The sequence below is a fragment of the Sus scrofa genome, chromosome 14 (assembly GCF_054392235.1).
Source record: "Sus scrofa isolate SSC_HxYL_T2T_F1_AM1 chromosome 14, Sscrofa_HxYL_maternal_Yorkshire_Landrace_v2.0, whole genome shotgun sequence".
Lineage (NCBI taxonomy): Eukaryota > Metazoa > Chordata > Mammalia > Artiodactyla > Suidae > Sus > Sus scrofa.
The window spans coordinates 60,160,351-60,173,482 of record NC_139396.1 but is presented as its reverse complement, the minus strand read 5'-3'; the positions used below and the strand labels follow the sequence as shown (position 1 = coordinate 60,173,482).

The window sequence follows — 13,132 nt, the reverse complement described above, 5'->3', positions numbered from 1 at the left end:
TGGCACGAGTTGGGTGGTGTCTCTGAAGTGGCAGGACACAGGTTCAGTCCGTGGCCCAGCACAGCTGCAAAGGTTGCAACGGCAGCTCCGATCTGATCCCTGGTCCAGGAACTCCATATGCCTGTGGGGCAGCCAAAAAAGAATGAAAGAATGAATTAATGAATGAATAGATTAATTAATTAATTAATTAATTAATGTGGGCACCCAATAGGTGCTATGTCAGTATTTGCTTAAAAAAAAAAAGTCAGGAAGAGCACAGGATGGAACTCAGCAGCTTTGGAGGCAGGAAACCTAGATGTTTATATGAAATAGAGAGATTTTTATAAAACTAGTTGGCAACTAGTTTAAACTTATTCTTTAGAATCTGTGGTCCACACCAGACATATTTGTGCCAGGCAAGGGCTGGGGTCCACCTAGGATCCAGGGCTTCCGACCACCCTCCCAGAAATATTTCTACTCCAATTATAAAAGGTTAATATTCTGGGTTCTTTTCCTGAGAATGCCATTATCCTCCAGGTTTCCATGACCTTCCGCAAATGCCACTTCCAGAGTGGCATTTAATAAAAATAAAAAAAATTAAAAAAAGGTGGGGAAGTTCCCGCCATGGCCAAGCAGAAACAAATCTGACTAGGAACCATGAGGTTGCGGGTTTGATCCCTGACCTCGCTCAGTGGAATAAGGATCCGGCATTGCCATGAGCTGTGGTGTAGGTCACAGACGCAGCTCAGATCTAGCATTGCTGTGGCTGTGGTGTAGGCCGGTGGTTACAGCTCCGATTAGACCCCTAGCCTGGGAACCTCCATATACCACGGGTGCGGCCCTAAAAAGCAAAAAATAGCAATAATAATAATAAATTAATCAGAACCCTATGAAGGAGGTATGAGTGTCCCATTGTACAGATGAGCAAACTGAGGCTCTGAGAGATTGAACTCTTTTGCACCAAGTCTCCCTGCAGGGATTTGAACTGAGGTTTACCGACTCCAGGGACTAGAGCCTGACCTCTACTCTACATGGCCTCCTTTCCAGCCTCACACAGTCCCAAATTACCTTTCAGGCTCCAAACAGGATGGTCTGTCCACCCCAGCGGTCAGCCTGACAGACAGAGGAAGCAGGAAGAGCTGACAGATGAGGAGAAGGAAATCATCAACAGGGTGATTGCTCGTGCTGAGAAGATGGAAGAGATGGAGCAGGAGCGAATCGGGTAAGGCCTGCTGCTACTGATCCATTCTGAGAGCCATCAGAAGGCCCTGCTATTCAGGGCAGGTGTGCTGGGGTAGGGCAGGGCTGCCTTCTAAGTCTGTGGTCTGTGATGGACCAAGCCACCCACTCAGGCAGAACTAGAGTCCTTGGTGCTTGAGATGGGAGAGCTGGAAGAGGAGAAAAGAGAGCAGAGCAGAGTGGGAAGGGAGCTGTCTGGGGAGGGGGCTTCTTGGCTGGGGTGCATTAAAGATGGAGAAGGAGGGAATCTTCTGAGAGGGGAATGGGAAGTTGTCACTGGAAGCTGGAGGTGTTGGGGGGGGGCACGGGTGTTTTACCAATTCCAGGTGCATAGAAATGTGTTCTAGAGACATTGGCCATGCAGATGCCAGAATGTACAGCTGAGATACTTTAGGGGATAAAGTGTACATCAAAGAGACAGTACATAGGAGTTCCTGCTGTGGTGTAGTGGGTTGAGGATCTGGCATTGCCGCAGTTGTGGCATGAGAGCTAGGTAGTACATAAAGAGAGAGCACATCTGAGATGAAGTCTATGAGAGAATCGAAAAGTCCATCCAGAAGGAGAGCCAGCGTCAGAGTGAGGTAGCAGAGGTTAAGCTGGTGGGTCTAGACCCCAGGAGCCCTGGGTTTCCTCCCAGCTCCCCAGTTGCCCAGTTGCTGGCTGTGGATCCTGGGCATGCTGCTTCATCCCTCTGAGCCTCAGTTTGCTCACTCATAGAATGGGGGAAATGGGAGGAATTGTCCCACAAGATTGTCATACAGAGCAAGTGAAATGATGCATGTATGGTTCCCGGGCCAAGCCTGGTCATACTTTGTGTTTAATGAATGGTAGGAGGAAGGGAAAAGTGGGGCTTGGAGGGCAGCAGCAACAAAAACATGTATGGGAGAGAAGCATGGGAGGTAAGGAAGATGTGTGGTGTGTGTGTCAGAAGTGATGCTCTCACTGAGCCAGGGCAGTGATAGAGATGGGGAGGAGTGGTGAGTGGGCTTGGGAAGGGCTGAGTGGGCAAGATGTGGAGGTTCACCAGAGTCAGGGAAAGGGAGAGGGGAGGAGGGCCTGGGAAGAGAGTGAGTATGTGGGGGGCTCTTGGAGTTCCCATCATGGCTCAGTGGGTTAAGAATCTGGCACAACTGTGGCTGTGGCACAAGCCGGCAGCTGTGGCTCTAATTCAACCCCGAGCCTGGGAACTTCCATAAGCTGAAGGTGCAGTCCTAAAAAGAAAAAAAATAATAATAATTTTTTTAAAAGTATGGGGGAGCTCTTGGCAAGGGGTGCAGGGGGGCCAGTGAGTGGTCCTCTCAGCCTGAACCTCAAATGGGAAGTAAGAGGGATTGCTAAGATGCCACCTCCTCCTCCTGCCTCTTCCCCAGACCCCTCTGCCAGGAGCAGCCTTTGCCAACTGCATATAACTGATTTGGACACTGAGGTGCCCTTTCACCTCCCTGCCCTCCCACTCAGTGGAGGGTGAACAAGGTTTTTGGATGGAAAATGATGTTATTATGAACACACAGGAAGTAATGCCTTTGATTCGAGCCTCTGCAGATAATCTTATTTAGGGTGGGCTGGGGAGATCAGAGGTGCCGTTGATAAATGACAACCTAGCACAGGCTGAGTCAGCTTTGCGTCGACCTCCATCAGCTTCCTCAGTAGGTTGCTAAAGGGGTAAGGTCTTGAGGGGTCGCTTATAGGGTTGAGTTTTTGTTTGGCTTTTTAACAGATGCGTCAGGAGAGGGTTGGCCGGGCTGGAAGTCTGAGAGCGTGTGTGTGTGTGTGTGTGTGTGTGTGTGTGTGTGTGTGTGTGTGTGTATTCACTTCAACCAACAATGGGTCTCAGCCTTCCAGGAAGGAAGGATATGGGTATTAAATTCTTGCTTGGAAGCAAGACCTCCTTTCAACCTTTTCCTGCCTAGTGCTTTCTACCAGCTAACACATTTTATATTTTATTTTGAGTTTGATTATTGTGTAGTCAAATCAAATCAATCAATCTCTCCTCATTAGATGATAAGATCCCTGAGTGTACAGATTTTTGACTGTTTTGTTCACTATGGAATCCCCAAACCTAGTATATAGTAGTTGTGCAGTAAAATATTTGTTCAGTGAGTGATTAAACATAGTAGACAATGCCTCCCCTCAATTTCTTTCTGCATCTCCTGCGGCCATGAGGCTGGATAGCTTAGAATTTTGTAATCCAGGGTCCAAATTCCCAGGGGAGGCACTATGCTTGGCTGGTTTATATTTATATCAGATTCTATCACTTGTCTAGTCATCTGTAGCCAAGGGGTGCTGGCCACATTGTGCCATCGTGGCCACTGGGCTGCCTTTGGAGGTAAAGTTAAGGGGACCTCTGTGGACTGAGCACTCTAGATTGAACATTCTAGAACAGGGAGCATGGGTTCCCTGCTTTGTCCCCCATGTCTTGCCACATTGCCTGACCTGGTGACCTGGTGGAAGAGCACAGTTGTTAATCTCTGGGGCCCCAGAGTCAGAGAGACTAGGTTAAAATTCCAGCTCTGCCACATACTCCCTGTGTGACCTTAAGTAAGCCCCTTTACCTCCCTGTGCCTCAGTTTCCTCATCTGCAAAATGGGGGTAACATTAGCACACACTTCCCAGGGAGTGTTTCATTTGTTCGCGAAGGATTGTCTTGGTGTTTGGTGCTGACTGAACACTCCACTAATGGTGGTGATTATTTAATGATGAATTTGCTGAGGAAGCTTTTTGTTTTTCTTACACCACCTGAGGCTTTTGTTCTAAAATTATGCCTGAGATTCCTGTTTGGCAAGCCCCTGGCTTCCCCTGGAAATTAAAGAGCCTTCCAGGGAAGCTGGGACCAAGCACATGGTGACAGAGTGTCTCTTTGCTGAGCAGAGTGTCTCTTTGCTGAGACAGTATTTTCTGCCAGAGTAGGGAGGTCAGTCCTAGAGGATTCTGGCTGTCACTGTTTCCCTGGGCCCTTCCAGCCACCAGCCCTCGCTGGTAGCGTTGCCAGGGGCAAACCCCATGCTGTTTGTGTCTTATGAGCTCCAACCTGCCCCCATTCCTGTTCTGCCCACGCTTCCCTAGGAGAGGATCAGAGTGGAGGCAGATGAAAGGAGGATGACAGATCAGACATGGAGCGAGGCTGAAAATGGGGTGCCATCAGAGCTTCCACTCCAGAACCTGTAACTCAGTTAATGAGTCTTGGGGGCTTCATTCCCCACCCATCCAGTGAGGCAGGTCAGTGGGAGTCTCGGGATCCTGCCTGACCCAACTCTACAGTATATGAGGGTATTGGGTGGGAGACCTAGTACCATGTTGTTGGCTGCACCTCTCAGCAAATGAGCTCCTTATAATGGTTAAAACTGCAGATGTTATCTGTGTCTCCTTCTGGGTCCAGACATAAGCTCTATGAGGCTAACTTTTCTGTTACCTGAGGAGAAGTCATCTGAGAGACATGTGAAGTCATTGTTTACATAATAAATTATCAACTGTAATGGGTACCATTTATTGATGGAGTGCTTACTAATGGCCTTACACTAAACCTAAAAACTACATTTGGGCTTAACTCATTAACTGCTCCTCTCAGCCCTATCAAGTAGATGCTATTATTATCCCCATTTTGTAGATGAGGAAACTGAGGCTTAGAGAGGTTAGGACATTTGTCCCAGGTCACACAGAGCTAAGATACATGTCTCTATGTGGCTGACTCTCAGAAGTATGCTCTTAACTACTAGATATCTTTCCTGAAGGGCTGGCCTCAAATTCTTAGACTCCACAGAACATGAAAATTGTTAAAGCTCAGATTTGGAAGGAACATTTGGGGAGCTAGAATCTAGAATCCCCTCTGTGCTGGCCCAGTGATTCTTTCCAGATCTTACTAAACTGTTTGTACCTCCAAAGTGGCCAGAAATGGTCTCCATGGTCCTATGGTCCTAGAGAGTTCCAGGGTAGAATCACCCTCAGGCCTCCCAGGGGGTTCTATCTTCCTGGGCCAATTTTGTTAGAATTAACTGCCAAGGGAGCCCCCAAGGGATGCAGCAGACCAGAGGTGGTTCTCCCCTTGGAGCCTCTTTGCTTCTGCCCAAGGGGGTGTCTAAACCTTCGCTCACTACTCAGCTCTGCTCTCTTCAGCATCCCCAGAGGGAAAGATGATGGCCAGAAGGGAAACTCCTTAAAGAGCCTCATTTTGCCCCACATTCCTTATTTGAGGCTAAGTGGGATGTTTTGTATCCCCTGACTGCTGTAGACTTTCTATACTAGTTAGGACGCTTGGCTTACAAGAAAGGAAATTAGTTCCAGCGAGGTTGTTTCAGTTGTCTATCACTGCATAACAAGTCACTCGAAACTTACTGACCTCAAGCATCAACAATAGGCTATTATTCATGATTCTGTGGGTTAAGAATTTAGACAGGGCTCTGCTAGGTCCATTTTCTGTTCCATATGACCTGGGCTGGGGTCACTCACTCAGCCATGTTCAACTGATGGCTTGGTTGGTCTAGAAGGGCCAGGAAATCTCCAGTCCTGTGTCTTTGCCTCAGTGCCCTAAGCATGGCTCCTCTCTGTCCATGGAATTTTTCCTTATTCAGTAGTCTTGCCTGAGCTCCTTTAGGTGGCAGCTGGCTCCCAAGAGAGCAAAGATGGAAGTCACCAGGATTCTTAACACCTAGGTCTGAAGCTGGTAGGGTATCACTCCACTGCATTCTATTAGAGAGGGTAAATAGATCCCATCTCCTCCTCCTCAAGGAATGACTTCTGCATCCAGGAGAGGAAGATGTTAATGACGACCATCTTTGGAGACTCTACTCATTAGGCAACACAGGGGCTTTAAACATAAGGATTCAGAGATATCTCAAGGGATCCAAGGTCAGGAACACAGCCTAACCTCGTGAAAGCTCTGCTTCTCATCCTGCGTCTTAGAAAATATAATCTCATATTGTGCCTCTCCAGTTGTTATAGCTCTTCTTAGTCCTAGTTCCAAAGTCCCAGGGAAGGAACTCTGAACCAGGTCACTCTGAGTGCCCACCCCACATCCTGTCAGCCGTGGCTAGAGGTGCCATGCTCTGCAAGCAAGACTGCTGAGTGCTTCTCCAGAAAGCAAATGGCCTTTGTGATTTGAACAGACACCACTGGGGTGTCCATAGGACTTTTAAAAACATATTAAGTCTGGAGTTCCCATCATGGCCCAGTGGTTAACACACCCGACTAGTATCCATGAGGATGCAGGTCAATCCCTGGCCCTGCCCAGTGGTTTAAGTATCCAGCATTGCTGTGAGGTTCAGTGTAGGTTGCAGACATGGCTTGAATCTCTTATTGCTGTGGCTGTGGTGTAGGCTGGCAGCTACAGCTCTGATTGGACCCCTAGCCTGGGAACCTCCATATACTGCTTGTGAGATTCTAAAAAGACACACATGCGCACGCACGCGCACACACACACACACACGTTAAGTCTGGAATTAAACATTTGCCTGGGGAAATTTGTGTGTGCAGGTTTTGTTTTGTCCCCCCCCCCCCAGTGGTAGGTTCCTCTCTGTCTTTGTCATATTTCTTTCTATCCAGAGCCTCTCACAGGCATTTGCTCATATATTCTGCCTGCAAAGGGACAGGCAGCAGGGTGGCTTCCATTTGAGGTCAACGTCCCTCAACAGATGGGCCCCAAAAAGTAATTAGGACTTGTCATTAACCTTGGTGTCCAGACACCATGATGGAGAAGGAAGTCAGAGAGACACAAGGAGACCTGTTGTTGACACAATCTGTTGGATTCTTATCACCTCCCCACCTCAGTTCCACCATCTCCTGTAGTTTTTGGCACAGAATTTTTCCAAAATGTGGACAGAGGGAGAAGTGAGTAGTAATGCCTGGAATTTGCTACATCTAATTAGGTAGGTATCTTTCCTATGGTATAACAAGCTGACAATAAACCTCATCACATTCTCTTCTTTCTAAAGGAAGATCCACCCACCCACCCGCCACTTTTTTCTTTTTTTGACTTGGAGTCTTAGACATTTTGTGGGTAGGACTCAGGAGTTCCGGGGCAGCCTGATATCATAGACATAGCTATCCAGGTGTTTATATGCATTTTTAAGAAGAAATTTGTGTAGATTTCCAGGTCTGGGGGTACTCTAAACCCCCTCCACAATGTTTAGAAGCACTAAGTAGTACCTCAGTTTCCTCAGAGATCAGATCAGTGCTGTCTCATGTCCATCCATCCTTAATAATTTATGGAATCTGTTTGCACAAGATGAAAACAGAAGTCTTCTTAATTTCTTAAGCAGCCCAGTGCCTGGCATAAAAGAGAGAGTAAATGAAAATAGATTGAATGCTAAACCCAGCTGAATAAGCCTCTCATTGAATGATTTTAACCTCACAGCTTCCCAGACAACATCTGTAAAATGGGGAGTTGAACTAGGTGGTCTCCAAGTCTCTCTAGCTCAGGGTTTCTGAACTGTTTACATTTGTTTGGGAAAAGTGACTCTGGCTCGGATCATCAGTGTCAGAAAGTAAAACACATGAACATGGGGAGATCTCGACAAGGCTCTTTACCTGTGCAGAAGGGCACAAGTGCTCACACGAGATGAAGGAAGACCCCCCCCTCCTCCGCATTTATCCCTAACACAGGCAGTACATCTGTCCCCTTCCCATTGGTCAGGTCAGGGCACACATTCTTCTAGATTGGCTAATTTGAAACAAATTGTTACTGGGAGAAGAGGGAAAAAATGGGGTGGAGGAGGGTGTCTCAGACAAAGCAGAAACAAAGTGGAGTAAAGGAGGCTTCCTCTGATAGAAAAGACATATGTTAATTCTCACACATTTGGGAACAGGTAATTCTTTGTGGTGGGTGCTGTCCTGCTCACTGTAGGAATTTTAGTAGTATCCAGCAGCAGTGGACCCCCAGCTTTTTGCCATTCCCCTCACTGATTAAGGAACCACATGTCAGCCCAAAATGTCTCCAGACATTGCCACATGCCCAATGAGGGGCAAAAAATCCCTCCATGTTGAGAAACACTACTATAGGCTTTTTGATGAGTGGCTCAAAAAAGGAAGAAGAAACAAATGGGAATTTCTCTGCAACTATACTCAACTTCTAGGAAAGTAATAATAGCCCACCCTTACAAAGCACCAGGTATTGGTATTGTACTCAAATCTTTATGTGGATTCATTTATGTAACCCTCATGACAACCCTATGCCTTAAGCCATATTATTATCATTCCCATTTTACAGATGAGGCAACTGAGGCATAGCGAGGTTAAGCAACTTGTCCATGGTCACACAGTTAATAAGCGATAGAACTGGGCTTACAAACTCAGGCTGGCTTGCTCCAGGATTAGAGGCCTATTCTGCTATTCTATAAAGAGATACACATTTATAGCCAAACATTGTGTTAGGAATTTTCAAATATGTTATTTTTCTTTAATCCCTATCATGCCCCCACGGAGAGACAGACTACTGTCTCTACTTCACAGATAAGATATCTGAAGTTTAGGGAGGTTAAGATACCTTCCCAGGGGTACACAGCCTTTATGAGACCAAACCAGACCTTGAACTCGAACCTGTCTTTCCACATTATCCTATTGCCTTTTGGTGGTGCCGGTAGGGAAGGCAATTGACAAATGACCTCAGGGTTTCTGGGAAGTCAGTGTCTTACAGGGTGTCTCACATATTCACTCAGGTTAACTGGTTTCACCTCCTACCCTTCTTCCTACAATGGGAGTCCATCCCCCTCCCCCCGATGACCCTTGTCTCCTATGGGCCTCAGCACCACATCCTCTCATCTCTGCTTTCCACGACAGAAAAGGGAAGGTGGAGAGGTTAGAAAGAGCCCCAACTATAAGCACTGAAATAAAACAAAGGCTTCATTCTTCTAAAGCATGTACAACATCTGGGTAGCTAGACCTATCCTCCAATCCTATCCTGTCACTCACAGTCCATGTTCCCTTGGGTCAGTGACTTCCTCTCTGGTTGCCCTGGCTTCCCTAGCTGTGAAATGGGAGTGAATAATAGAACTGACCTCACTGGTCATGTGGCTTAAGGAAAACAATGCACGTGGAGCATCTAGCACAGCACCTGGTAACTGCTGCTATTACTGGGGTTAAAGGACCCAACTCCTTGCCTGACTGACTACATTAGCCCTGCTGAGCCCTCTAGTGGCTTTTCTCTCTTGGCTCCAACTCTGACCCAGGGTGACCTCCTTCCCCAAAGTGCTGAGGCCCAGGCAGGAATCCCACTCACCAATCCATCAAGGAAAGAGATTGGGATCTACAGCTCCCAGGTAGCGACAGTAATAGACAACAGTGGGAATTAACCCAGCCGCATGGGTTCATGACAGAACAGCTTAGTCATTGAAGGACAGGTTCCTGAGAGACCCTGGCATTGGAGTCTTAGACCAGCCTCCCTCAGAGCAGCCATGTCCCTGTTCATAGCAGATGGCCTAATCTAGAGTTCAGAAAATATCAAGTTTAATAAACTTAATGGTAATATCCGCCCCCTGCCCCCCACAACAACATTGCGATAATGGTGTCAGGAGAAGCAACATGATTCTGAAATTAATGAGGTGTGTGTGTGTATGTGTGTGACAGAGAGAGAGAGACACAGGAACAGAGAGAGACAGAGAGACAATGCGATATCCACCCTCCCACTTTGCTGCATTTTCCAAGATGTTGTGCAAACATGGTCAATCACTGCTGTAAAGGCAGTTGCTCTGGCTCCCAACCAACAGCAATGGACCCCCAGCTTTTTGCCATTCCCCTCACTGATTAAGGAACCACATGTCAGCCCATCACACCTTCACAGGTAGGGTGTCCTCAGCTCTGCTTATGCCATGTTAAGCCCACTTCCTGGAGCCATCATCCATCCATTAACCTTCCCGTGAACATTCATCCAAACATTGTAGCAATACTGGTTTGAAAGTTAAGATCAGTTGCCTGAATGTTTCCAGACACAGTTTGGACTTTTTCAAGGGAGCCTGAATTTAAGAAATAAGCACCCTCAGATCTGCAGTTGGCTTACATCCTTGTCTCCAGAAGGCAGCCAACTGGGGCTGGGCTCCCTGCAAGAGCAGAGTGTGTACAGCCATGCGTGTGAAGTCGTGTGCTATATGTGGGTGCTGATCACGCATGGGTTTATATGTTGGTATGTGTGCCCTATGTTGTTGGTGTGTGTATATGTGTGTGTGTATTTAGAGATGTGCATACAAGTCCAATCGGTTTTCAGTCACGGCAGTCCCTTTAAAAGCTTTAGAAAGACAGATTTCATGGGAAGATTTCAGCACCCTGGTTACATAGGGGGAAAATGTGAGTATAGGGAGCTATAAAAGCCACAGATCTCCAGAAGAAATAATTAGCAGCAACCATGAACCATGACTGAGTAGTTACCATGTTCCAGGCATTTTACAAACACTCTAGCTTTATCTTTGTAGCAATCTTAGGAGGCAAGGACTTTGTTTTCCCTAATTTACAAATGAAAAACAGAAGCTCAGAAAGGTTAAGTAACTTTCTTGAGGTCACAGAGCTAGAAAGTAACAAAGTATACACATGGATCCAGGCAAGGTTGCTCCAGAATGGACACCCCAACACCTGCATCACAACTGTCCCATATTTCTAAATTCCAAAAGGGGGTGTCATGCAGGTGTGTGGGTGTGTAGAGAGAGTCTATGTTTTCCTGGGGTTGAGCACCTAAAGAAGGAGATTGGAACCTCACAGAGTCCAAAGCCTGATTTGTCTGACATCCACAACCAGCCAGGAGGAACTGCCCAATCCTTGCTCCGGAGAGGAGGACTTGAATCCAATTCAAACCGAAGTCAGGTGGAAATAGAACTTGGGTGGCAGATGGGGCAGGAATATGGGTGTTGGAGGTAGAATAATGCCCCCCCCCAAAGATGTCTACATCCTAATCCCTGGAACCTGTGAATATGGCCCCTTACATGGCCAAAGGGACTTTGCAGATGTGATCAAGCTAAGAATCTCAAATGGAGAGATTATTCTGGATTTTCTAGGGGAACTGCAGCCTTAGAAGATGGAGGCAGGAGAATAAGAGTCACAGCAAGACTGGAAAATGCTACATTGCTGGCTTTGAAGTTGGAGGAAGAGGCCACAAGCCAAGGCATGGGGCAGCTTCTAGAAACTAGAAAAGGCAAGAGAACAGAGTCCCCCCTAAAGCTTCCAGAAAGAACACAGTCCTGCCAACACCTTGACATTAGCCCAGAAAAACCTGTGTCAGATATCTAATCTCCAGAACTGTTAAGATATTAAATATATGTTGTCATAAGCTACTAGATTGTGGAAATTTGTTACAGCAACACTAGGAAACTAACACACATGGTGACCCCTTGAAGCCTGCTAGTGTGCATAGGTTATTTCATGGCCCTCCTGCCATTTTTCACCTTCACCAATACTGGGTTATACCCACCTGGTACAATCTTATAGTTCCAAGAGACCCAGTCCAGCCCCAGACCTGCCCGCCTCATTCTACCTGGAACCGCTACAGCATTTGGAATTCTCACTACTTTGAGCCTCCCAGGGGCTCAAATGTTGTCTTAAAATGGGGGAAGTTAGGGGTTCCCATTGTGGTTCAGTGGGTTAAGAATCCAATTAGTATCCATGAGGATGTGGGTTCCATCCCTGGCATTGCTGAGTGGGTTAAGGATCTGGCGTTACCGTGAGCTGTGGTATAGGTGCCAGATGCGGCTTGGATCCTGTGTTGCTGTGGCTTTGGCGTAGGCTGGCAGCTACAGCTCTGATTAGATCCCTTGCCTGGAAACGTCCATATGCTGTGAATATGTCCCTAAAAAGCAAATAAAAGGGGGGGGTGGAGTTAAAGCCTTTCACACCGTCCTATCACTCTTAGACTCAAGACCCTGCGTGGAGAGGCCCCTGCCTGCATCCCCTGCCTCATCTCCTGCCGTCCAGCGCACCAGACCAGCTGAGCATTGTCTTCAACAGGCTGTTCGCTCTTTGTCCAATCTTTTCCTCACCCTCTTTACTGGGCCCAGGTCTCAGCCCAATGACCACTTCCTCTGAAGCCCCATCCCCACTCTTCATGTCCCTCCTTTATGAGTTGCCACAGCTGCTCCTTTTCGTCCTTCAGTGCTTACTCTGAGCATAATATGATGATCTATGTGATCATTTAAATAATGTCTGACTCCTTCATTAGAATGCCAGCTCCAGGACAGCAGGGACCTCATCTATTTTGCTCCCCGTTGGGTCCTCCTTGTCCACTGTCACATGGTAGGTTCTCCATAAGTATCTGTCAAATGAATGAATGGCCTATCTCCCTCTATTTGGACGGCAGGGTCAGAGCAACTTGGGAATCCACTTCCCACCACCTCCAGAGGTTGTCTGTTGGTGCCCAGAGGAGGGGGCGTAACCTTTCCAGTGCCTCTGGGAGCATCCTGGGAACTGGGAGGTGCCCACCCAACTTCACACAGGCTTCCCTTAAGCACCCAGCCTGGTGGTGCATTTATTTCCTGGCTCTGAGGCTTAAGCAGTAGTCATAAAGCTAATCAGGCATGTAAAGACATAACTAGAGAGTGACAGCCACTTACAGTGTCCAGCTAATTGGGCACTTAATGTGGAGACATTAGACAGGCAAACAAAACTAGTTTGCCAATGCAGACAGGTCTTCTCGTAGTCACTGAAGGTCCTTCAGCTTCAAAACACACAGGGAAATCTTGATGTTTCGGTCTCAGGATCTGAGAAGCCCTGAATGTTGCCCATGGGAGGAAGCTTGAGGTGCATCTCAACTAACCCCTCAGTTTCTAGTCTGCGAAGAGGGCACCCAGAGAACAAAGCCTTTTCAAGGTCATTGACATCTCTTTTAACCCTTGGCTTACATGTTCTCTATCTTCAAAAACACACTTGTCTAACATCAAGTAATACATGTTTATTGTAGAAAGTTAAGAAAGTATGGAGGTAGGGTTCCTGTTGTAGCTCAGAGGGTTAA

At 47.1% G+C, this 13,132-nt stretch overlaps 1 protein-coding gene across 10 annotated transcripts in view; it reads left to right on the top strand.

Annotated features, from left to right (window-relative positions):
• Window positions 1-13,132, top strand: part of RPH3A (rabphilin 3A) — a 334,433-nt gene that overhangs the window by 279,885 nt on the left and 41,416 nt on the right. For all 10 annotated transcript variants that reach the window (XM_084995567.1, XM_084995571.1, XM_084995568.1 and 7 more), the window contains one exon: window positions 1,055-1,201. In XM_084995567.1, coding sequence (XP_084851693.1) covers window positions 1,055-1,201 — 147 coding nt within the window. The remainder of the gene's footprint in view (window positions 1-1,054; window positions 1,202-13,132) is intronic.